We start from the raw sequence: 25,434 nt of genomic DNA on the forward strand, positions 1-25,434 counted from the left end.
AGAATACCTAAGGAAAAACCTCTCTCTTCATGAATCTATGAAGTCAAGTCTCAGTTACTATGTTGTGTTGACTCTAGTATATAAGTTGGCTTAGAATTTTGAAATTTTCTGCTCAGATATTTTGGGTCTATTTACAAGTTTAAAACATAGAACATGAATTAATACATCAAATCAAGCAGTTTGTTGGGGTGAAGGCATCTTTTATGAGAAATAAATAATGCTCACATATAATCTTACAACCACTGATTTGCTAAAAGACATATATTGTACATTTGCATATATAGAGAACAGCTGGTTATTTTAAGGAGAGATACATTAATGAACATAATTGATAAGATCTCTAGATAATAAATATAAACATATAAATGATACATTTTTGTAACTTATATTCCAGGCATTGTGTTCTGATTTGAAAAAACTAGACTACATTGATTTCTCTTACTGCCAGCACATATCAAATAATGCATTAAAGTATTTGTCATTCAGTTGTCGCAGACTCACAACTCTCATTATGGCTGGTTGTCCCAAGGTATGTATGAAAACTAGGATACATAATGCATTCCAACCCTCCCTATCCAGACTTGAATATGGTGCAAGTAATATATTCTTAGCATAAGAAAGGTTTTTCCAGGCCTCTTTCCAATCTGCCCATCCAAAGTGCCTAAGATATTTTTGTTACTACCGTAACAATTTTGGCACATGGAAGTAGCTGCAAGTCCCATTTATTTCAGATGGCAAGTTAAGGGCAAACCTGCATGTGGTAATTCCATCTTTGAGCCCAGTTTCCCACCCATTGTTCTACATATTTTGCCAGCAGCTGTGGCTAGATCTAGATCACGAGGATAGGAGACATTTATTGTTTGCCTCTTCTTTGTAAACAAAAGGCACATGAAAATGAAAGGCACATTTTGAAAAGCAAACTTTGGAGGCCCAACTTGAAGTACTGAATTGGTTGGCTTAGAAGAAAATACAGATGTGGATAGCTAAGTCATTTGAGAGCAGTGTGGTGCTCTTTCATACAAGCATATTCAGTGTAACAAGGCATGAATGATTAGGAATAGAATTTCTTTGCCAGATTGCTTGTTACCCAGATTTTACAAGACAATTCTAAGCAGACCAAAGGTAAATCACCAGTAGGTTCTTATCATTTTCAAAATCTTTTCAGTTTTTATTAGCTGGGAGGATAGGAGAGGAAGACGTGGGAGTGATTTTACCAGCCTTTTTTGGCCATGTTTGTGTGTTTTAATAAATGAACCAAAAGCTAGTGTAGCTTAGAGGCTTTTGAGTGAATGTCTGCTCTGACTTATCTCCAATCTGCTTCCAGTTTGGAGGCCTACCATTAATGAGAGAATTATGCCTTGAGTTTTCCATAGTTTAAGTGCAGCCTTGGAAACAGTCTCCCCACCATCCATGTTCTTCTCTACTGTATTACGTACATACCCATCACATTCTTCCCTTGGGGGTAAGAAATGTTTATTCAGAGCAGAAAAAAGAATAAAAAATAGTAAGTCAAAGAACTGAAAGGCATGAGATAAGAAAAGGAAACAGTTAAAACTAGTTTACACAAATATTATACCTCTCCATACCGTACATTCTTGCTTCAACTATGTCCATATACTGGTTCATTCATTCCTTTTTGTTCTGTCAAATTCTCATCTCTCTTTCTGAGAATCTCATCAATTCAAACCCTTCCTCCTGACCCATTCATTTGTTTTGTGATGTCATCCTCCTTCCTACTCTCTATTTCAGTGTTTCTCAACCTTAGCAATTTTAAGATGTGTGGACTTCAACTCCCAGAAATCCCCAGCCAGCCATGCTGGCTGGGGAATTCTGGGAGTTGAAGTCCACACATCTTAAAATTGCTAAGGTTGAGAAACATTGCTCTATATGGCTAAACCATATACATACATACATTTCACTCATTTTTTATTTTTTAAAAATCTTATTTATAAGATTTCCATACTGTACAGTTTGAATGGGTTTTAACAGGGTATTTAAATTTGAACTTCAAGGCTGCTTTATACAAGGCTTGAAGCATATTGCTGGAGCTTTCGGATTTTTTCTTCTATTATTGCAGATTTTCTAGTAACTGTTAAAAATTAGCGAATAAAGTAGCTGTGTCCTTGAATTTCTGCCTGCTGGTCTTCAAGGTATGGTACTGGTGAAGACTAATAGTAGCTTCATTCATTTTATTTAATTTTACTTACGTACTCAATTTTTTTCTCATGAATCATGTATTAATTTCTTTACCATATGTATGAATAGATGTAGGCTTCAACCAGATATTTGAAACAAACCACCTTTTTCTAAGCAGAACTTAATAGTCACCATTCTAATTCGTTCTTGGATCTCAGAATAGCCCAGTCACTTTTTCTGTGCCCATATCTCATTCCTACCCATCCATTCAGGTCACATAGAAGAATATCCCCCCTCCCCTCTGGACTGCATTCATTCAGATTATTTCTCAATTCTTCCCAAAACTGATCTTGGATTCCTCCATTACAATCATTCAATGGAACTATCTCCAACCTATAGATTCTTAGGTTCCTATGCACCAAAATAACTTAAATTACACCAATTCATACTTTCTGACATACAGTACATTTTACCCTTTTCATTCATAAGTAAATTTACACCATATATTCATCAGCTATAAAATCAGAGTTCCTTCATTCAGCTCTTTGACATCCTTCCCTTTTCTCTTACCTTTACAGACCCACAACAAATCTAAGTTTCTTTCTCTCATTTCCTTCCTTAATTCAAGTACCATTTACTCCTCTTAAATGTGAAAGATCTCAAGTTCCAAACTTCCATATTGTATTTATTTGTTTGTTAGATGTGCCATGGTTCTCACCAGATGGACCCATAGATCTTGTCCTCTGCTGCCTATCATTGCTTTGGTCAATTGAGGCTTTCACATAATGCTTTTTAGTAAGATAGAAGGGGTTTATACTGTGTTGCCAGCCTTAGATTTGCCTGTGATACATGCCAGATTCCCTGCTAGTAGTAGAGATACAGTACCAGTCATTTTTGGCATATTTGGGCTACTATGACTCAAGGCTACCAAGGCCCAGTTTTACTCCAAAATGCACATACTATTCTATGCAGGTTAGGATCTCTAACCTAAGAATACTTTGCAAGCCAACATGTTGTGGTCCACATCACATCAACTAGTAACTGGGTGATGCCCCAAGATTATCTGAGAATTTCCTGTCACATTGTTAAGTCCTACCTAAGGAATTTAGAGTAATTCTATTATTTTAAAAATTATTATAGGAAAGGACACATTTATTACAGCACAGATTAGAATTACATAAAAAAATCAAATTTTCCAAAGTCTATTCCACAATTTCTACCCTTGAAGTACTGAAATCATTTACTAACAGCTTCTAATCCTGTTTAATGTTTTCAGTGGCTACTTATTTTGCTTGATTTACAGATCAGTGATACAGGAATTCAGTTTATAGCTGCAGGCTGCAGTTACCTTCATTATTTGGATGTTTCAGGTTGCAAAAATCTTACTGACAAAGCACTAAGATTCCTGGCAAAAGGTTGTCCACAACTCCGAATACTTAAGATGTTGTACTGCACAAGTATTACCCGGTAAGATGGTCTATAAGACAAATTTGTAGATTCCCTAAGCAAAGCAATCATTTTAGATAATATAATTAATGAGCGAGCAAGATACCGTATTCTAGAGTCCCCCTGAACCACCTGTAACAGAATTAGTATTCACACCATCTTACACATTTTCATTTCAGACCAGCGGTTTTAAATTATGCAGCAAAGCTCCAGAAATATGAATATAATGTTGATGAACCTCCTCTCTGGTTTGGTTATACCACCAATGGTGATGAATTAATACTTCCAAAGAAGCAGAAAAAGCGTCGGTTTAGCTTGATGGGCCAGCGACTCAGCGTGTCAGAGCCTCCAGAAGAAAAAGACTTAGAACAAAGCAAGCTTCCTTTGACTGAAACCATAACAGAACAAGTCTTTGAAGAAAGTCTGATGTCCCCCGGAAGCCTTTCAGAAGATCCCTAAAAGGTGTCAGATATTTAAAGCTCTTAAAAGCTGACAATCCTTTTTGTTAGTGAAAAAAATGTACTTTTTAAAAGAAAATGCTTTTAATTTGATAGTAACAATGTCCCTGTCAAACTATGTTACTTTTTTCCCTTAAAAACTGTGGTATGCCTTTGTTTTTTTCTTCAGAGAAAACTTGATCGGGACAATTAGTTATTAAAAGATTTCTATATTTCTCTGCTGTCTTAATTTAAGTATATGAAGGGGCTTTCCCAGTGTTAACCAAGGAGTTAAATGTTAACCTCTGCAGCTGTCACTGGTTTGTTATGGATGCCACTGTCTAGAATCAAATCTCCAATCCTTCTAAAAGCAGTCCGAGCTTTCAGGATCATGGCACTGGGAGGTAAAAACTTACATTTTTTTCTTGTGCTGTTTTTCCGCTATAAGTTTGCTTGTTTGTTTGTTTGTTTGTCAATCAATCAATCAATCAATCAAACTTTATCACTGCCCATCTCCCCCACATGAGATAAATATTTCTCCTCATCTGCTCTTTGTCCCATTAGGGAAAAAAAATACAAATGCCTTTTCTTCAAATTAGTAAGTCAGTCATGGCATAATCTGAGTAAAGTGTATTGGCTGAGAGCTGAAAATGAAAGTTGCTTACAAGTGACGTGTTTCAAAATCTTAAAATTGATAAGGCTTGTTGAATGGACTAACAGAATCACCAAGAACAAAATTAGGGAATTACACTTCTTCATCATTTCTGAAATAAAGTTTTAAGCTAGAAAGACATCAAGAAAACAAAACTTCTCCAATTCATTACTAGGAAGTATAACCTTATTTCACAGTCACCTCTCATTGTTCTGCCTATATTTATAAAGCAAGTATTATCAAGGAATCTTCAACTTCAGAGACTGGAACCAGCTTTGACTTTTGAGATTTACTGTGCCATACTGTGTCTCTGCTTTAATACATTTTCCTTTTTCATCCTTTTGATCCATGTGGCCTGGAAAAAAACGTAATTAGTTATTTTCACATATTATTAAAGGGTCTTCTACATTTTAATGTTCCACAAATCGGCTTTACCAGATGAAATCATTACATTGTAATAGTACAAAGCTGCTTTGTAGCTTTTTTTTAATCATGTGTGATCACTTTGAGTGTATACTAGCAGTAATACATTTTAGAATAATACTACTTTAATTTTTAATCACAGCTACAAATAGTTGAGTGTTACAGATGGATGGATCTTCCTTAATGAAAACCCTGTGTAGGTAAATCTAGATTCCTTTGGTGCAGATAGTCACTATTTCCAGTTTTGGAGTCATACTTGCTGAATATTGTTCTTTACAGTGGTCAGACAAACACCGAACTAGATAGTAATCACATGTGTCTACAATTTTGCACCAAGCCCAGAAGTGAATAGTGTTCTCCAACAGTTTTACGAAGTAGTGAAATTACAAGCAGTGAAATTCTTAACTTCTTGCCCACCATCTTTCTCTCCAAATGCTCAAGGTTCTTAATTTGGGATAGTAAGATGATCAGCAGGAAAGAATTAACCACTGTCTGCTTCCTATTCTTTCCTAACCCTGGATTTAATTCTTTTTAAGTGTATTGGATTAATACTACATATATAGCACAGAATATATAGGTAGGCTGTTCATGAATATTTAAGAGATACCTTAGCATGGCTGTAGTTATAATAAATAACCCAAGGCAATTCCCCAGCAATACATTTTGTTACAAACTATAACTTAGAATGTGTATGTTGACTACACCTATGTGGTATAGTTTTCTTGTACTCCCCCCCCCCCCAAATGTGTTTAGGTGAATAATTGTATAATACTGTCTTTATTGCTCTTGGGCCCCTTATTTAACTGCATTAATTAATTAATTAATTAACTAACTAACTAACTAACTAACTGCAATAATTGACGAGGAAGGGAGCTTTCAGTCACTGAAGTTAAAACAATGTTAATGCAAGGGAATATAGGGTTTTCTGTGTAATATCTCTAAATCCTGCCAGATTGAGGTTCATGCAGCAGCAACAGTGGCGGCAGCACATAAACGAATGAAAAACCTCAACCAAGATTCTGCACGTGAAGGCCTTTGTTTAGAAAGCAGCTTGGAAAAGAATGCATGATTATGAAGTGATTAACAAAACTGCCCATGCGTGCAATTCTCCCTTCACGTGTTTGTAATGCTTGGAAATTGTGGAATATGAATATGTATATGAACATACTCCCAGATTAAAGAGAAATACATATATGCAGAGTTTTCTAAAATAGGAAGAGGGAATCAAACACTCTGTGTGCCTAGAAATTTTCATTGTAATGGTATATAGGTGACTCCCTCTCTACCCACTTGTGCACTTATGAGAATGCTGGGTATTTTGATACTATCTAGTAAGATAACAGAATCTCTCAGTCAGGTAATGAATTCAGAAAAATCTTCAAACATGTTATGAAGCAAAGGGACATAAATGGCTCTAAACTGAGTTGGAACAAATTTTCAGTTTTTTAATCTGGACAGGTTCTCCAAAGTCAACATATGTAAGTTTGTAGTATATTAATTACTCCAATTAGTAGATTACTATATGGTATATGAAAGGAAACAGTACTCCCTATTCTGAACACAATTAAAACAGCAAAAGCTGTACAACTGAGATAAACTCGAGCACTTTTAAAAATATTTCTTCAAGAATTTCCAGCTGCCATAAAAGTAAACATCACAACATCTTCACTTTTAGAAGAGAACAGCTGAATTTATATCCAGAAAATATTTAAATTCTTAGATCTGATTGGTTCACTGGACTACGTTTATTGGATTTTTGTTTGCAGTTAATTATTAACAGTCAACCATTTTGAAAATTATGGAGTTCATTGAACTACAATCATGGATGCAGGAATAGTGAAGACTTAGCTATTTCACCCATTCTCTGCTGGATGAAAAGAAAGAGGATATTACTTCCCTTGACAAAAGAAAATACTTACTTGAACAGAAGGACTTTTTTTGAATGTGTCAACTTCTTTTTTAAACAAAATTAAATCAGAATGTGTAAAGTCCTTACCCCTAACACATCCATTAATTTTCTAATCATTGCTTTGAAAAAAATCATCCATGGCAAAACCCAGAAACAGGCCTTCCATATGATGTTCAATATCATAAGCTCACTCACTGTTTCTTACCCATAACTTCTTTATAGATGAATTCTTTTATGGGAATAGATAACCTCGGTTTTTCAATTAAAAAGGCTTTTCTGGGGAACTATGAATTAAAACAAAAGAACAAAACCTCAAGTGCTCACATTTGGCATTTTGATGTATTTCTAAATAATGCTTTGTTTCAAGCCTTTGGCCTCAGGCATCTTGCACAACTAACAGGACATGAGAGATATCCCCAGCTTGCGGGGACAGGGGCGGGGGGCGGGGGAGAGAAAAGCATCCAGGCATTTCAGCAGAATCCATGTGGCCATCCAGAGGCAGATGGGCTTGAGGTTGTTGGGCAATTCAGAAGTGCAGAATTTAGAGTAAATCAACTCTCAGATTTGCAGCCACATAGCTGCTGCTGGATGGAAACTTACTTCCTCAATATTTGTTTATGGGATAGAGCTGAAGTCCTCAGAGTGACTTTCCACATTTCTATGAAAAGCCATATCAAGGCAAAAACTTTTTATAAGGATCCTATGCTTTGCCTTCTATCCTCTCTCAAACTTGTGGCATTATATTACCCTGAGATTGGGGAAGGGACAATCTAACAGATTCATTTATCTGTTTCCTTTTGTACTGTTAGTGTTTCTTTCAGGGAGTTATTTCATCTCTCAAATACCTTGTACTGTCATTCCATATACACTCCCTTTATCTACTAGACACCCAACTATTCCAATAATTACATCGCTTTCCTGCAGTATTTCTCTCTCAGTATTAACATTGTGTTCATGTTATGGCTTCTTCTAAAATATTCGGCAATATTTTTTCAGCGATTCTTTTTCAAAACCATTCTCGGAATCCTAGAGTGCCTTAAGACAGCTTGAGCAGCTGTTTCCTGAAATGATAACTGAAGGTCCCTCTATACAGGCTGGAATCCAAGAGCTTTGGGGTTTTCTGGGGTTATTATCAAAGCCATCTTCCAAGATCTATTTTCAGTTTCTGGATTTAGAGTGGAAGGCCTAAGCAAACTTAACTGGATTGAAGAGGACTCCAGCAAAGCTTTGTAAAATGAGTAAAAGTTGGAAAGATGTTGGTGGTGTGTGTTAACATACTTAACTAAAATGATTTATGGGAAAAACACTTAGCAACTTTACCTCTCTCTGAAATTTTCAGTTGAAATTAGTCATATCCTATGACTGTACACTATTAGATAATGGACAGATTCTGGAGGAGGAAAACATACTTCACTGGCCAAATGGCCCAGTCCGTATATTAGATCCACAAGATGCATAACAACAGAGAATGTAAGAATAATTACTATGTTTCAAATAATAGTGACTTTGCCTTGTTTAGGGACAAGATTTACACTATCATGAAATAAAGTGCTAATGACCATGGCTTATCCTACTCATGACTCTCTTGAAATTCCTCACCATTTGCTGTGTTTTTACATTGAAAGATTACTCCATTTAAGATTCAGTTAATCATATGTTTTGGATCTGACTCTCTCCATCAAAGCCTAATGTGTAAATGAAAAACGATTAACTAGTCAAAGATGCCTTTTGAGGACTCTCATATCAGCTGCAGCATTTTTGTACCGACGGTTGAGTATTAGATGCTATGGCTGCCATGAATACTACGTTTCAAGGGGGAAAAAACCCCAGAAAAACAACAGCCTAGCTTTCTGGAGTCATTTCAAGAATTTAAGCATGTGAGAGGAAATTATTTTCTCTAAGGAAGACTCAAGCCTTTTAAAACTGACCATGCGTTATTTATTATTCCTTCTTATTTTTTCTACTTTAATGGCACTAGATTTTCTGTAATGGGTTTTATTGCTCAGAGCTCAATTAATTTGTCCATGGGTGGGCAGGGCAGCACAGATATAGAATGTACCCACACAATCTGGATGAGAATAAGGCTCTTGAGCCCAATTTCAATCTGAGAGCCAGTATAGTATCTATGGTGCAAGATAAAAAAGGTGTACACTTTAATTTAGTTAATGGGAGATCAGTGAAAAAGAATGACATAAAAGAAATGAAAATTCCTCATTACCAGCAAAACTCAACAACATTAAACATAAGATTGACATGTATGGAAGAGCAATAAAAGTCTAGGTATGACTATTGCGTTGCATTTCTAGAAGTCTGTTCATGCCTGGAGCAAGGTCTGTCTGCTTTTGAACCATTATCTATGCTCTAACCATGTTGTTGACATTCTTTATTTGAGGTCTCTATTTTCTATAACACCAAATTTAACAAGAGGTTAAGACTACCAGACACTAGGCCAAGTAGAGGTTGAAATAAAGACCACTTGGATTTGAAGATAGTGAGAAAGGGGGAATATGCCCTTTACCATCTGGATGTTTGCCTGCTACCTGTGGAAAACAGCTTGCTCACAGCATCAGGCCTTTGACTGTGGGCATCTGCTTACTGAGCCTGGTGAAGCAACACACTCCCAGTGGTGTCATTGTCGAAGGGGAAACTACAAAGAACACCGCCTTGGGTCTAGCGACATCCCAAGTTTACTTTTCTGTGGGATGTGGGCGCCTGGAGAGGAAGGAGGAACCTTAAGTGCTAGTTGGTATGGCCTGGTATATCACAGACAGAAAAGGAGGGAGTTCGTATCTCCCACTTTTGTCCCACTAAAGGTAAAGGTAAAGGTTTCCCTTGACGTAAAGTCCAGTCGAATCCGACTCTAGGGGGCGGTGCTCATCTCCGTTTCTAAGCCTTGGAGCCGGCGTTGTCATAGACACTTCCGGGTCATGTGGCCAGCATGACGACTCGGAACGCCGTTACCCGAAAACGCCGTTGCCGTTTGTCCCACTAGTCTACTCCATAATATAGCAGGCAAGGTCCTGAGGTGGAGTGGAGATAAATTCCATCTCACAGAGCAGTTGTTCTACCCAACATTCTGTCAATGTTTCTTGCCTGCTATTGACAGCCTAGGGATGTTGTTAACAAACCATCCACTCAGTACAGAATGTCTACTTGGGTACCTATTCTGCTGTAGAGAAAGCATCAAAGATGCTTGCTCCACACCTACACAAAATAGCAGTGCTTCTCTGGGCTGTGCAGCATCTCTTCCAATACAGTGTCAGTGGGAGAGATCTGGAAGCATCAGTGGCACACTGTGAGTAATCTGCGTCACGCTTTTTAGACCAAGGCAACTGTATTTGCCTTAACCTGGACTCCAGTGTTGAGGCAGGATACTGAAAAATGTGTCTTTCAAAGAACGTATTACACCCTTTCTCCTTCTCTTTGAAGTTGTTCAGTTGAAAAGCAAATAGATTTTGACCTGACATCAAAATGAATGTAGCTGCAGCAGTTGCTGGACTTTGATCATACATATCAACTCTCTATGCAGCTCTTTCCTCAAACAACAAATTATTTAACAGTTATTAGATTGACAACAGTTATTTGTTTATTATTAACAACAGATTAACAACAATTATTTATGGTGTGAGTGTTTTTCCCTCCTAGTAACAATAAACACTGAAACGTACTGTAATAACTCAATCACTGTGATGATAAATTCAGTGCCTCTTAATATGAACTCACAGTAAGGGCTGAAGCAAAGCTCCTTTTTCTTTCAGTTTGGGCCCAGTGTCTCCCAGCTGCAAACAGCTGTTTTCCTGTGCAATTAATTTGTTTTATGTACTCAAAGCCTTCCTAACAAAACATACCCAAAACCTAAGTGAATACTTAAAAATACCTTACAAAAATTGCAAATATTTCAATGTTTAAGCAACAGTATCAGAAGTCTGAAGCTTTCATGCAGTACTTAAAAACCACAGAAGCAAAGCATGGAAGACAAGTTGCATAGACAACTGAAGGTAACTGAATAAGATTCTAAATTTGGGGGTAGAATGCCCTCCCTCAATATCATTTTGCTCACACAAATGGACCAACTCACCAAATGGATAATGTGAAGCAATAATAATAATATTATTATTGATAAGGCATTTATTACTATTATTGATAACGCACTGATAAGCAGGCCTTCTCTGTCATAGTTCCTGCCCTCTAGAATGAGGTCCCCCACAAGATCTGGATGGCCCTCACTCTGCTGTTGTTCAGAAGAGCCATGAAGACCTGGCTCTTCACCCAGGCCTTTGGCAAGGAAGGGGGAGATCTCTTGCTTCATCGCGCTGGCCATCATTTATCTTTTTTTGATTTGACTGTAATTTTTTTGTTTGATTGTTGTGAGCTGCCCAGACTCATTGGGAGTTGGGCAGCATACAAGTTCAAACGATGATGATGATGATATTTTTGTACACTTTTAGTGCACTTCATAGTGCATGATGGGAATAAATAAATCTCACCAATAGGTTAGGTTACAGATGACTAAGCAAATCTGTATTGGAAAACTGAACCGCTTTCTGAGGCAACCATCTATGGTGGGGCTGTGGAATAGCTGAAGCGGAATAACCATCACACGCCCAGTTCTACCATTCTCTCTAAACTATGAGTTATTTGGCCAAACAATTTCTTTAATAATACAGACAATGTCTGCAGGTTTATTGGGATCCACTTATAAACCAGTTCGACTCATCATCTTTGAAACAGTGTTGGCTAACCCTGCCCTTTCCTCTGGGATATAGGAACAGGATGCTAAATATAGATGGTGGAATTCAAGTCTTAAAAAATACACTATTAACTGTGGCACTAAGATTCATAAGGCAGCATAAAAACACTTATAAATTGCTCCCTTGCTTACTCCAAAAGAACTTTCCAAGCATGTTGTTTATGCAACTTCTCTCTAGGTTCAAATATGGAGTTTATGATGCACACTCTACACTATCCTTGTTGCAGAGAAAAAATGCAATGGGCCTGGTTAGTTTCCTATTTGAGAAGCCCCCATCCCAAATCATCAAAGAGGTGCCCTGCTGCTGCTGGTGGTTTACTTTTACATTTCTAACTCAATTTTCCAAAATAAACTTTCTTACAATGTGTTTCTTTCTGTTGATACGAAAAGTACAACATGATCAGCTGCACTTCAAGGCCATTCTTATAAAAATAAAATCACAGTCGGACAAGTTGCTGGCTTGCCATTAACAAGGACATTCCTTGACCATGGCACGCAGGGTCAATATACTTTATTCATAATTATGTAGCCTCCAATCTAATGGGCTCCATTTGGAACATGGAAATGAGGAACTCAGCCCATGAGCCTTCAAATGAAAGTGGGTTGCAAGTCCTGCCAATGATGTTTTTAGAAAATATGAAACCAACATTATTTGGATGAAAAGTGTAAGCTGAAGAGTAGAGAGATAAGCCACGTAACAGATACATAGACCTGCTTTGGTCACTGTGTGTGTTTTTGACCTCTCTCTCTCACACACCCACACACACTCAAGTAGATCTGATTAAACAAAGCAACAAAATTTGATTCTGCTCCTATTACATATTTAAAAGTTCCCTGTGGGCCACTTCAGATGCAGAGGTAAGCCAGCAATATTATTTAAAGTTTGATGGGCAAACCACACTGTGCTTTAGGCTACCACATCTCCTCCTCTTTAATCCCCAAGAGACCAAAGATCAAAAACATTGTTTCTGAGCTGAAACTAACTGGAATTCACAAACACGTCTGAATTCAAGGAATTCTGCTTAGTTTCAATAGGCCAAGATGAAAAAGGGTTATGATGCTGGCTTGCTCATTAATCATAGACAGCCATCAATTCTAGAAGAATTTGCTGCACTGGTAAACATAATTATTTTTAGAAGACGTTATGAAACAAATCTCACCGGTCACTATTATGCGGTCTTCTCTAGAAACAGTCTGGGTAGCCTGCCATTGGATCTCTGGGCTCACTTCCACCTTAGTTCCAGATAACTTCAGAGAAGCTTGAAGAGTTGCAGGTACCTTGACAGTAATGGAGCCTGTTATACATAGCAGTGAAAGGATTCGTATTAAACAAAGAGAAAACTCTTTCAACCGCATAATGGCCCTCCTTGCTAACGTGGTTATTGTTTGTGGAAAAATGCTTTTCTCTTTATACTTAGCAAGCAGCCGCCCCTGTAGCTCTAAAATTGGAGTGGAAGAATAATGTCATTTCTCCCATGGATGGTAAAATACCAGAAACTTCTGGGATTTGGTCAATGATACTATTAAAACAACAAAAACAAAATTCTTTGCAGAAATGGCATTTACTGTTGCAGAGGCAATGTGTGAGCACTTTTCTTTGGCGGGGACCTCTTTGTACCAGCATTACTCCTCCAGATTATTTTAAATAACTAACTCAGTTTGGTGGTTGGACCGAACAGGGCTGAAATAGCAGACTGCAGCTGATTTGGAATAGAAGAAGAAAATTATAATTCTGGATCCTAACTCAGCTTCTGCAATTGGAAGAGCTCCTTCTAATTCATGCATGAGACCAAAATCCAAAAAAGCATCCTGCCGACTGAACACAATTTCCATCAACTCAGTTTCCTACATTGCTCCAAGAGGTTCCCTGATAGTAGGGGCTGCAAAAGAAGATGGGTAACAATCTCTTCCGACTTCTGGCACCAATATCCTATGAAAGACCTCCAGTGAAGCACAGGAACGAACTCAGAATGCCTGGCACTGAAAAATGTTATTGGTCTCTAACAACTGGTCTCTAACAACTTGTCATTGACACCTGGTCAATGTCAAGACTTCTTCTTGCTCTTTCTCTGTCTCACACACAAAAGTGTTCACATTTCAAGCATATCTGGGATCCCTGCAGGCACAAAGAACTGAGTATGCACTTTTTGGGAAAGGAAGGCCCTGCCTCTTGGCTTCACTTCAGTCTCCCCAGAATTCTGGCTTGGAAACACAGAGTAATCCAGCCAAGGAACTCTGGCCATGAGTTTGCTCCACACTTATATGGAACCAGAGATGGCGAAAGGACTCGGCATACAGCCTACCCATCCTCTCTCCTATTTATCAGGAAGATAAACATTAGGGAACAGACAATACATAGGTTTTAAATGAGAGGTTAATTTTTCCCCAGGCGTCCCTGTTCACCTAAGAGCTTTGTTTTGCAAAGCCAAGAGAAAGTAATAAACAAGAAAATATTTCTTGCCTAATTTCAATTCCCTTTTTCCGGATTGAAATTTTAAACTGCCATGTAGGTATGATATGAGTCATAGGAAGTGGTGCAGAAAAAGCAGGAGCTGAATAATGGCTGTTCTGAACAGAGGAGAACTAAACAGGGGGGTTAGTTATGTTTTTAGTTTAGTCTAAGTTGTGTATGTTTTATATTTCTAATGATTTTTATTCTCCTGACTGCAGGGCATCTTAAGAGGAATTTTGCTGTTAATGATGGCACAGAAATCCTGAACCCAAGGTTTAAAATTGCTGATCCACTAACCTTCCTGAGAATTCAGCTTCACTTCTCCAGTTTGACGAAGAACATAGGCATCTATTTCTCCTTGACATGTAAAGGCTTTTAAAGATCCTTCAGAGGACTCTGAAAAAGAAGAGAAGAAAAATATTAAGCTCTGTATAAATGCCAATTAATAAACTGGTGTATTTCGTGTAGCTCATTCTAAGCATCTTAGAAATTTTGCTCTTGAGAAAAAAAAGAGTCATGGAGGTTTTTGTTTGGAAATAAAGAAAAGGACATAGTATTCTTTCTATATTTAAACTTTAATAGATAGTTTGAGACTCAGTAAGCATCAAGAGAGAGAGAGCACAGCTGCAAGTATTCAGTGATGGTAACTAAGCTTAGCTCTCAAAATATTCAGTGATCTTGATATTGACTTGAGATATTTTTGTCTTTCAAGAAAGCAGGAAGAACTGGGCAGTCCAAAGCAAAAGGCTATGTTGATAATCTTAAATGGAGCCTGTTTACAGAAAAACCACACACAATTAATATTCTTTAATTCCAGTTTCTCCTCTCTCCCACATCCAGAATTAGAGATATTCAGAAGTGGATTTGCATGAACCTTAGAAATAGAAGTAGTTTGCTCAAAAGTTCTGCACACACACATGATGGAATACAAGAGACTCATTAGAACCTAAACCTAGATTAACCAAGAACAATCCTTGCAGATAGCATTTCACCTGCCTTTCATCTTCCAAGTAACATGTATTTTATCCCAAGGACTTATTAGTAAGAAACTAGAAAAAGTTAAATGATCCCAATTTTTCACACTTCTGAGCATTTAATAATTTTTTTCACTTACAATTTTCTCCATTTTATGGAGTAAGAAAAGATGAACATGGGTATCATCTATTAGTAATTACAGAAAGTACAAAATTTGAATTGCATAGATGTTTTTAAAAGGTTTTAAAAAGCTCTTTTTCATCAGAAAAAAATGCAGCTGGGCAGGAAAGGGTGCTTTTTGCAGAAGACTGTGCTTCTTACTACCTGAAACTAAAAGCTGGATTAAGGCAGGCTCAGTTGCTTGGGCTATGCTCCTGCTTGGTCTATGCTCTATTAATCTCAGAGAATTAATATATAGCTTTCCTTTTAACTAAGCTCTTAGATGATAGATGTGGCCAAGTTCTCTTTTCCAACCCCCACACAAAAAAGGAGGACCAAGAAGAGGAGGAGGAGGATGCTATGGCATCCTGTTTTTGGAAAAATACAGCTATGAATCAGGACCGGCAATGACAGCTTCAATCTCAGCTTCCTTCTTACCAAACCCAAAGGGATTTTGTGACATTTGAGAAAGAACATGTGAGTGTGGGCCACAACTATATTCATTCTTTAGTTGATAAAACTTTTTTGCTGGTACCGGCAGAAGATAGAAGCAAACCAGGAGAAGCAGCTAACCCAACTTCAACACTACTGATGGAACAGTGTCCTTGTTGCAACCGAGTATAGTAGGCTATTTCAGGGGGTACTCGGATGGTCTTCCTCATTTCATTGCTACTTTCCACTCCCCAGCATCTGCTCTATGAGTCAGCTGCTTCACTCTGCCTAACAGGAGAGCTGGCCCTGACTTAAGATCACTATTGATGAGCAACACCTTGAAATAGCCCCAGGAGATGATAAAGAACAGATTTAGTCAGTGAAATATGAAATATGTGTTCCCAGTTCTCAGATTAATAGGGTGTTTCCATCTTGAAACTTCTTAGGAAAAAAAAAATAGTTAGGAGCCTTCCCCAAATCTGCCAGCTATAACATTTCCAAAACAGAAAGTTAAAGAATAATAATTAAGAAAGGAAAAAGCAAAAGACCTCAGGAGGATGACGGGATGGAAAGTATGCTTTCCAGATTTATTTTTCTTGCCAAGGCTGGCTCCAAGGACTGCGGGAATGCATAGATACATACGGAAATGGACTTGGGCATGCCTTCTCCATTCCCCACTCCCCCACATTATTCAACTGTTCAAGGAGACGGGTGCCCTTTCTTTCCTAATGAACTGTTAATTAATGTGATTTTAGCTTTTTAAGAATACTGAAGCTCCAGCTCCAGCTACATTGATTTGGATTGGAGTAACAATATCTAAATAGCAACACTGAACTTGTATGCATGAAGAGAACGCATCTGGCATGATCTAGAACAGTGTTTCTCAAAGCCGAAGTGTGGTCCCCAAGACCCTCTCAGGGGTCTACAGAATCAAGATGATTTGCCAGCCTATCTTGAAATTTTATTTATTTATTTATTTGGTGCCTTCAAGTCAGCTCTGACTTGTGGCAACTGCCCGGATATGTCTGCAGTTTTCTTGGCAAGATTTTCAGAAGTGGGCTGAGATCACGTGACTGGCCCAAGGTTACCCAGCTGGCTTTGTGGCTAAGGTGGGACTAGAACTCCTGGTCTCCCAGTTTCTAGCCTGGTACCTTAACTGCTATACCAAACTGGCTCTCATGAAAAATAATGTTATATTAAAATCCCAACAAAATTGTGAGAAGCAGTAATGGCAGCGAATGTGTCAATTTTAATTTTTAATATGGTAAATATTGATAAATATAACCCATACAAACAAAAGCATTTTTGAGGTCCTCCATAATTTTTAAAAGTAGGAAGGGATCCTGAGAGAAAAAAGTTTAAGGAACACTGATCCAACACAATATTAATTAGTCCCACTTTTTAAAAAAAAATCAATGAAGCTTCAGTTATTCCCATCTCTCTTCCAGACCTTTTAGGGGGACTTAGTTGCAACTGCTAATGAAAGTTGGCCTGTGTCCACAGGGAGAGAAATGAGACCAGGCTCAGCATCTGAGAGCTTCATGCTGAGCCATGAGATTGATAGTTTCAGGGGGAAATATAGAGAGATTAGTTGCTTTTAAAGACATAGATGGCTTTGATAAATTATGCAGGGCTTATGAGAGATTTCAACTAGCCCAGAAGGTGAAGTGGAAAAAGAGTTTCTGATAGTTTTGCTCAGATATATGAAAGACAAATTTATCAGGCATCTAATGAGAAGCCTTGTTTTTTCCCCCCAGCTTTATACGTTATAACAAAGAAAATTGAGATATACAGAATAAAAGAGATGGGAAAATTACAATACATACCTCTTAAAATAAATTTAAATTTAGCTAGATCACAGAAATCTGCAATCAAGGGCTGATTACATAAAAGTGTGTTAAAGAGAGATAAACTAACAGGCTTATGTTCAGAAGCAAAACAATTTTTTTCAAATATATGCAAAAGAACTGAAACCTGCTGAAATTGAGAATGCTGGAGAGAATTGGACAGTCTCAGATTAATGGCAAAGACAACTCTCTCTCAAACTAAACCTATATGATTGTTATAATTATTTCCATTTCTCTCTACTTTGCCAATTGCTCTGATGAGACCCAGCGCAAGCGTAGTACAGAATTGAATCAGGAGAGCATCGAATACAGTTATGACCATAATCCAGCAAATTTTTGGCAAAAAGAAGAGCTGTTTGTTTTAAAATCTCTCTCTCTCTCTCTTGTTGTTTGTTTTATAACTATAGCTGTTGATCTCACTTTTCTGCTAAAAAAATAATTCTGGCAGTGGGACCCATTAGCAGTCAGAGTCCGAATTAGATTTTTTACTGACCCATAACATGAAGTTATACATTCTGGGGATTACTAATACTCCATTAACACCTAATTTGATACATGGGTATTTGATAAAGGGCTAATGTTTGCTACTAGGCTTTTTTCTGTAGATTTCCATTAAAGCCAGCCAGCCCCATCCTACATAAATTGAATGAATGAATGAATGAATGAATGAATGAATGAATGAATGAATGAATGAATGAATGAATGACTCCTCACCACCTGGTTCACTTGGCCTAGAGACTATTTAGCTATAGGAAGAACGGAACTTCTTGATGGAGCTATAAAGGGTTCTGACATACTGGAGGGCTGCTGGAAACCATTACTAGGAAATACTAAGGAAAAAACCACAGTGCATGCACGCACGTGCATGCACACACACACACTTATTTGTGAGCTATTTTTTGAGTTTCTTTCATCTGAAAACTCAGAAAATGGTATTTTAGTTTTACAATAATGTTTGCTGTAGGTCTATATATTTTAGAACATATCTTAGAAGGAGCATTTAGGCCAAGCGATGGTCACTTGGCTAAGAACTTTCAGAAGCTTCCAAGCTTGAGCAAGGAGTTCCTTAAAAAGGAGCTTCCAATATCTAGGACCATTACATCTAAGATCCAACAGGATTATAGCTTTATCTATTACTTAAAAGAGATGTGTATGTGTATGATAGAAGGGATCCAAATAAAACTCAAGGTGTGTGTTTACACTCATATACCTGTACACATGCACATAGGCATTTAGTTTTTTTACTTCTAAAATTCTTTATATGCTTAAGGTTTCAATTCTGTTTCAGCTACTGCTAGGATGAGTGATCTGTCTTTTGTACCAAGAAAGTAAGACCATGTTGGGGTTCACAAATGTGGGAGAGTGGATGAAAGTGGGGGAAAAAAGCCAGCTCTGGCAGGAATGCTCCTCTGGATTACATCATTTTAACCTTGCCAAATATTTTACTGAATAGCGAGCCATATGACTTCAATAAGTCTTGGAAAGAGATACATGTACAGAATTTAAACCACAGCAGTGAAGTCAGCAGACTGAAGCATATGGGATTTCAGGAGGGAATACACAATTCCTGACAATCCATAATTTTCTTTCCAGCTTAGCATGTCTGATGTTGACATGCTGTAAGAAATTGTAGTTGGCTTTTAACAGATAAAAAAAGCAAGTTATTTAGCTAGATTGCCCAAACTGATTCTTGCCATTCTCTGTAAAACTCCAGTTGGAACTGAATTACATGCAGTGGAATGAAAAATACATAGCTGGGTGGAAGAGAAATGCCAAAGCATCATATGTGATCGTTTCAAAGGCAGCTTTGAGTAGTCAGTGAAAAATGATGCAAAATGGTCCAATGGACAGCGTCATCCTTGGCAAGCTCCCATATGATTTCCTCTTTCTAAATCCATGTAGGCAGGGTTGGGTCCAAGGGACTGAGAGCACATGGAAGAGTTCTCCATACTCTTATGAAGTCATAATTTCCCTACGCAGAGTCAAGATCAGTCTACAGACATATAGTGCTGCCCTCAGGTTTGAGGGAACCTGGGGTATCTCCCCTTCTTCTCGCCATTCCCTTCCTCTCTCAGACTACCCCTTTGGTGGTGGTGACAAGGCCAAATACCTCTACCACCAGACTCTTGCTATCTTCCTTCTTAATGTCCTGCTCCAAAACACTGAATGACTGGCCAAGGGGTCAAGCTGTAAGTGTTGTGGCCTGTACTGCTCACCAGTTGAAACAGAGTCTTTCTTAAGCTAGTTAAGTGTTGCCTTTGGGGTCATGAAAACACTGGATGAAGGCTGGAACTACCCTAAGTTCACCTGGCTTACTATACTGATTAGTTCTGGTGACTGGTATTAACGCTTTGGGAAATCTTTTTTTCCCAACTTGCTAAACCTTAATTGGTGGCCTACCAGCCCAGCACTTCTACTGTGCAAGCTGCTTGTCTCAGACTTGTGGTGGGGGCTCTCCTGAGGCATCCAGACTGTTTCTGAAGCAATGGTTCAACTCAGGAAGCCTCTGTGAACCTGACTCGTGCTGTTCTTCTGTAGATCCAACCAAGGTTTCAAGAGGTTGCGAGAACTGACCAACCTTGTTTAGACACAGAAGTTAAGTAGGCTTGGTTAGTACCAGGGTGGGAGACCACCAAGGAACCCCAGGCCTGTAGACGTCCTGGAAGAAAATAATAGTAACCAGTTTCAGATTGTTGCCAAGAAAACTATATGGTCCTGAATGTGAATTACTGGGTGAGCTTGACTGAAAGGAGGTTACCTCATGTCTATTCTGATGGTACTTGGTAGCTCCAGTGTAAGAGGCCTTAAATTCTGTCTGACTATCCTAAATGAACACATCACAGTTACTCTACAGGATTAATATGAATCATCTGTTTTGCTCTTCTGTGAAATAGTAACTTATCGTAGGCATCTATTTCTGAGCTAACTGGTTTTTCGTTGTGCTAACGTGTATTTGTTGCATGATGTTGCAAGTATCCCCAGGTCATACAATGAAGCATGCAAATTTCAGAGCAGGTTCATATACTGTACTTGGTGTCCTCCTCGTATGTGTTTATGTGAACAAACGTGATCATAGCTATGCTATTTACTCAAGAAAGTATTTTATTGAGCAATGGGACATATGGATCTCAGTAAGGACAGGAAGCACAGAGAAATCAAAATAAAACTGCAGCAATGAAAAATTCAACAAATGTTCCTTCAAAAAGAATGTTACTATTTTCTCTCAAGCATACCATACTATTTTCCTAATTTCAAAATCCCTTTAACAGATATATTCGTCAGTAATGAGAGCTTCATCCTTCACTGATGCTTATGTTTCAGATGTCAATCTATCTGTGTGTGTGTGTGTGTGTGTGTGTTTCAGAGAGAGAAAAGTGTGTGTATTGGAAGAATAAAGCTGAAGCCACCTTGTGCTATGTGCTAATTTCAGTACTGACTGAACTATCTAACTGGACACATTCCTTTCCTGGCCAGGTCTGGATTAGCATAGTTGAAAGAGCCAAGTACAATAGACAAAACATTTTCCCAGCTGGGTAGTGCTGAAGGGGAAAAGTCATAAGGAAGGATGGTAAAAGATAAAATGATAAAAATTCCCTTGCATTGAGCTTGACTCCAGATAAACATAGGGACATATCTATATAGCTTTCTAGGCAGCAATATGGGAGTAGTTTTCCATTTCTACATTCTAGGATTTTTTCTTTTTTCTTTTTACTGCCCAGCCTAGCCTTTAGCTCTTGGATTTCCCAGTGCTCTCCCATCCAAGTACTAGCCATATCCATTCTTTCTTAGCTTTTTTGAGATAAGCCAAGGTTGGCTAGATGCCTCCACCTTCTATAAACCACATTAACTGGATTTTCTGCTAAATTCTGTATTAGAATGTGTTACCACTGGTGTTACCACTGGAAGTAACACTCTAAGTCAGTTAGAGGAGGGAAAGGAAGGGAGGGAGGAGGAAGAGAAGAAAGAGGGAAAGAGAGAAACAGAAAAAAGGAGGAAGTAGAACAGAACAAGGATTAATGAAAGTGTTTAGCACCAAGATGATTAGTCAGAGAAGGCAAGTTGTAGGAAAGAGGAATATAGAAAAAGGCCAGAGGATGGTCTAAGGTCTAAAGTTAGAGACAACTAGGAGGAATAAACCATTTCACAAGCCTTGTGGAGCAGGAGCAGAACATCTTCCTCAGATAGCCATATTCCATATAGACGTACTGGCACAGCTAAAGATAAGCTGGCCCACGGGTGAAAGGAAGTGGAGCCACCAAAAGAGCTATGAGACAGAAGTAGGGGAGAAGCTACCTTGTGACATCTGTGGTCTAAATTTAAAGATTCTCACACTTGGCATCCAAATGTCCTTGTTTATTGGGATTGACATTTTTCAGGCTCTTAGATGCTAAACATCATCACCAAGATCTCAGGAAGTTAGTTAATTGTAACAGTATCAGTTGCCTTCTTAAAGAGAGGAGAACCAGAGCGAGGGAAGAGGTGGTCATATTGTGATTGAACAGTCCATTTTGCTGGATTTCCTCCAGCAGCATCTACACGTAAGGAAGACTGTTGATACAAAAGGAGTGACATTTTGAAAAGAAAAGAATGAAAATGATGGCATTTTTGCCTCCATACCTATCTGATTCTAATGGAATTAATTTATATTATCACAGTAATTTGAGGGTAAATTTCCAAAAGAAAAAAATAGCTCATACATCAATGAAGGATTCTAGATTCTGAATCTGTTCAGTAGATATCTCAGACAAAACCAGATGTAACTAATAAATGAGATAAATGCATCAAGACAAAGTAGCACCATAAATTAATTTTAGATAAATGGAAATAATTGGCTGTATGTGGTGAAACAATCTGGAGTGAATCTTCAGAGTGTGTGATGTCTCCAGTGTATGTTTTAACAACATTTTCTCCTCAATTTGAATCCAAGCTAATGTTTTGACTTCTTTAAAAAAAAAAACCCAAGAACTGACTTTCCTCTGATTTTATATATAAAGAGCAACTGTTCATAAAATTCTTTTACACATGCTCTGGGTTGCTACAGTCCAGAATAAAATTCCTGAGGTTCCAAGCGAATCTTTTTGGCGAGGCAAATGTACCCACAATGTCCTGAATGTGGGTAGATTCTTGATTATTATGTCCTAGGTCTCCAAGTTTCTGCCCTTGGCTGGTACTCCTCGTACCCTAATTGCTCTTTCAATATTTGCTTACAGGAAAATGCTTCACCTTCACCTTCCCTTTATCTATTATTCCTTTATTCATCATGTCTACATGATGCTCTCTTGCTTTCTCCATGTATATTGTCCTGGGTAGTCTTGACAACTTCAGCAAAGGATCGTTACCTTGTCGTGGTGCTGGAGCTTGAGCACCTCAATGATGCCATGAGCTAAACCGTGAAGGGCCACCCAAGACGGGAAGGTCATGACAGAGAGGTCAGACTAAATGCGATCCCTGGGGAAGGTAATGGCAACCCACCTCAGTATTCTTGCCGTGAAAACTAAATGGATCAGTACAACCAGAGATATGTCGGTATACCATCGGAAGATGAGACCCCCAGGTCGGAAGATGGTCAAAATGCTACTGGGGAGGAACAGAGGATGAGCTCAACTAGCCCCAGACGTGATGACGCAGCTAGCTCAAAGCCGAAAGGACGGCTAGCGGCTGATGGTGCTGGTGGTGAACGGCGAATCCGATGTTCTAAGGATCAACACACCATCGGAACCTGGAATGTAAGATCTATGAGCCAGGGCAAATTGGATGTGGTTATTGGTGAGATGTCAAGATTAAAGATAGACATTCTGGGCGTCAGTGAACTGAAATGGACTGGAATGGGCCACTTCACATCAAATGACCACCAGATCTACTACTGCGGACAAGAGGACCACAGAAGAAATGGAGTAGCCTTCATAATTAATAGTAAAGTGGCTAAAGCAGTGCTTGGATACAACCCAAAAAACGACAGAATGATCTCAATTCGAATTCAGGGCAAGCCATCTAACATCACAGTGATCCAAATATACGCCCCAACCACAAATGCTGAAGAAGCTGAAGTAGAGCAGTTCTATGAGGATCTGCAGCACCTACTGGACAACACGCCTAAAAGAGATGTTATTTTCATCACAGGAGACTGGAATGCTAAGGTGGGCAGTCAAATGACACCTCGAATTACAGGTAAGTATGGCCTGGGAGAACAAAACGAAGCAGGACACAGGCTGATAGAGTTTTGCCAGGACAATTCACTCTGCATAACAAACACTCTCTTCCAACAACCTAAGAGACGGCTTTATACATGGACTTCACCAGATGGACAACACCGAAATCAGATTGATTACATCCTTTGCAGCCAAAGGTGGCGGACATCTGTACAGTCGGTAAAAACAAGGCCTGGAGCTGACTGTAGTTCAGATCACGAACTACTTCTTGCACAATTTAGGATCAGACTCAAGAGATTAGGGAAGACCCACAGATCAGCTAGATATGAGCTCACTAATATTCCTAAGGAGTATGCAGTGGAGGTGAAGAATAGATTTAAGGGACTGGACTTAGTAGATAGGGTCCCGGAAGAACTCTGGACAGAAGTTGGCAGCATTGTTCAGGAGGCGGCAACAAAATACATCCCAAAGAAAGAGAAAACCAAGAAGGCAAAATGGCTGTCTGCTGAGACACTAGAAGTAGCCCAAGAAAGAAGGAAAGCAAAAGGCAACAGTGATAGGGGGAGATATGCCCAATTAAATGCAAAATTCCAGAGGTTAGCCAGAAGAGATAAGGAATTATTTTTAAACAAGCAATGCGCGGAAGTGGAAGAAGACAATAGAATAGGAAGGACAAGAGACCTCTTCCAGAAAATTAGAAACATTGGAGGTAAATTCCAGGCAAAAATGGGTATGATCAAAAACAAAGATGGCAAGGACCTAACAGAAGAAGAAGAGATCAAGAAAAGGTGGCAAGAATATACAGAAGACCTGTATAGGAAGGATAACAATATCGGGGATAGCTTTGATGGTGTGGTCGGTGAGCTAGAGCCAGACATCCTGAAGAGTGAGGTTGAGTGGGCCTTAAGAAGCATTGCTAATAACAAGGCAACAGGAGACGACGGCATCCCAGTTGAACTGTTCAAAATCTTGCAAGATGATGCTGTCAAGGTAATGCATGCTGTATGCCAGCAAATTTGGAAAACACAAGAATGGCCATCAGACTGGAAAAAATCAACTTATATCCCCATACCAAAAAAGGGAAACACTAAAGAATGTTCAAACTATCGAACAGTGGCACTCATTTCACATGCCAGTAAGGTAATGCTCAAGATCCTGCAAGGTAGACTTCAACAGTTCATGGAGCGAGAATTGCCAGATGTACAAGCTGGGTTTAGAAAAGGCAGAGGAACTAGAGACCAAATTGCCAATATCCGCTGGATAATGGAAAAAGCCAGGGAGTTTCAGAAAAACATCTATTTCTGTTTTATTGACTATTCTAAAGCCTTTGACTGTGTGGACCATAACAAATTGTGGCAAGTTCTTAGTGGTATGGGGATACCAAGTCATCTTGTATGCCTCCTGAAGAATCTGTATAACGACCAAGTAGCAACAGTAAGAACAGACCACGGAACAACGGACTGGTTTAAGATTGGGAAAGGAGTACGGCAGGGCTGTATACTCTCACCCTACCTATTCAACTTGTATGCAGAACACATCATGCGACAAGCTGGGCTTGAGGAATCCAAGGCTGGAGTTAAAATCTCTGGAAGAAACATTAACAATCTCAGATATGCAGATGATACCACTTTGATGGCTGAAAGTGAAGAGGAACTGAGGAGCCTTAT

The 25,434-nt window shown here is 38.7% G+C and overlaps 2 protein-coding genes across 5 annotated transcripts in view; one reads left to right on the forward strand and one right to left on the reverse strand.

Moving 5' to 3' along the window:
- Window positions 1-4,460, forward strand: part of FBXL13 (F-box and leucine rich repeat protein 13) — an 82,546-nt gene extending 78,086 nt beyond the window's left edge. The window contains exons 19-21 of the mRNA XM_063309360.1: window positions 395-529; window positions 3,440-3,603; window positions 3,762-4,460. Of these exons, the coding sequence (XP_063165430.1) occupies window positions 395-529; window positions 3,440-3,603; window positions 3,762-4,041 (579 nt within the window). The 3' untranslated portion in view covers window positions 4,042-4,460. The remainder of the gene's footprint in view (window positions 1-394; window positions 530-3,439; window positions 3,604-3,761) is intronic.
- A 232-nt stretch (window positions 4,461-4,692) lies between these two features.
- Window positions 4,693-25,434, reverse strand: part of FAM185A (family with sequence similarity 185 member A) — a 49,207-nt gene continuing 28,465 nt past the window's right edge. For 2 of the 4 annotated variants that reach the window (XM_063308077.1, XM_063308079.1), the window contains exons 6-8: window positions 14,503-14,601; window positions 12,914-13,048; window positions 4,693-5,026 (exon numbers count right to left, since the gene is read on the reverse strand). In XM_063308077.1, the coding sequence (XP_063164147.1) occupies window positions 4,911-5,026; window positions 12,914-13,048; window positions 14,503-14,601 (350 nt within the window). In that variant the 3' untranslated portion in view covers window positions 4,693-4,910. The remainder of the gene's footprint in view (window positions 5,027-12,913; window positions 13,049-14,502; window positions 14,602-25,434) is intronic. The other 2 variants (XR_010068289.1, XM_063308078.1) reach the window with 2 other exon arrangements.

This window comes from Candoia aspera, chromosome 7 (assembly GCF_035149785.1).
Source record: "Candoia aspera isolate rCanAsp1 chromosome 7, rCanAsp1.hap2, whole genome shotgun sequence".
Classification (NCBI taxonomy): Eukaryota; Metazoa; Chordata; class Lepidosauria; order Squamata; family Boidae; genus Candoia; species Candoia aspera.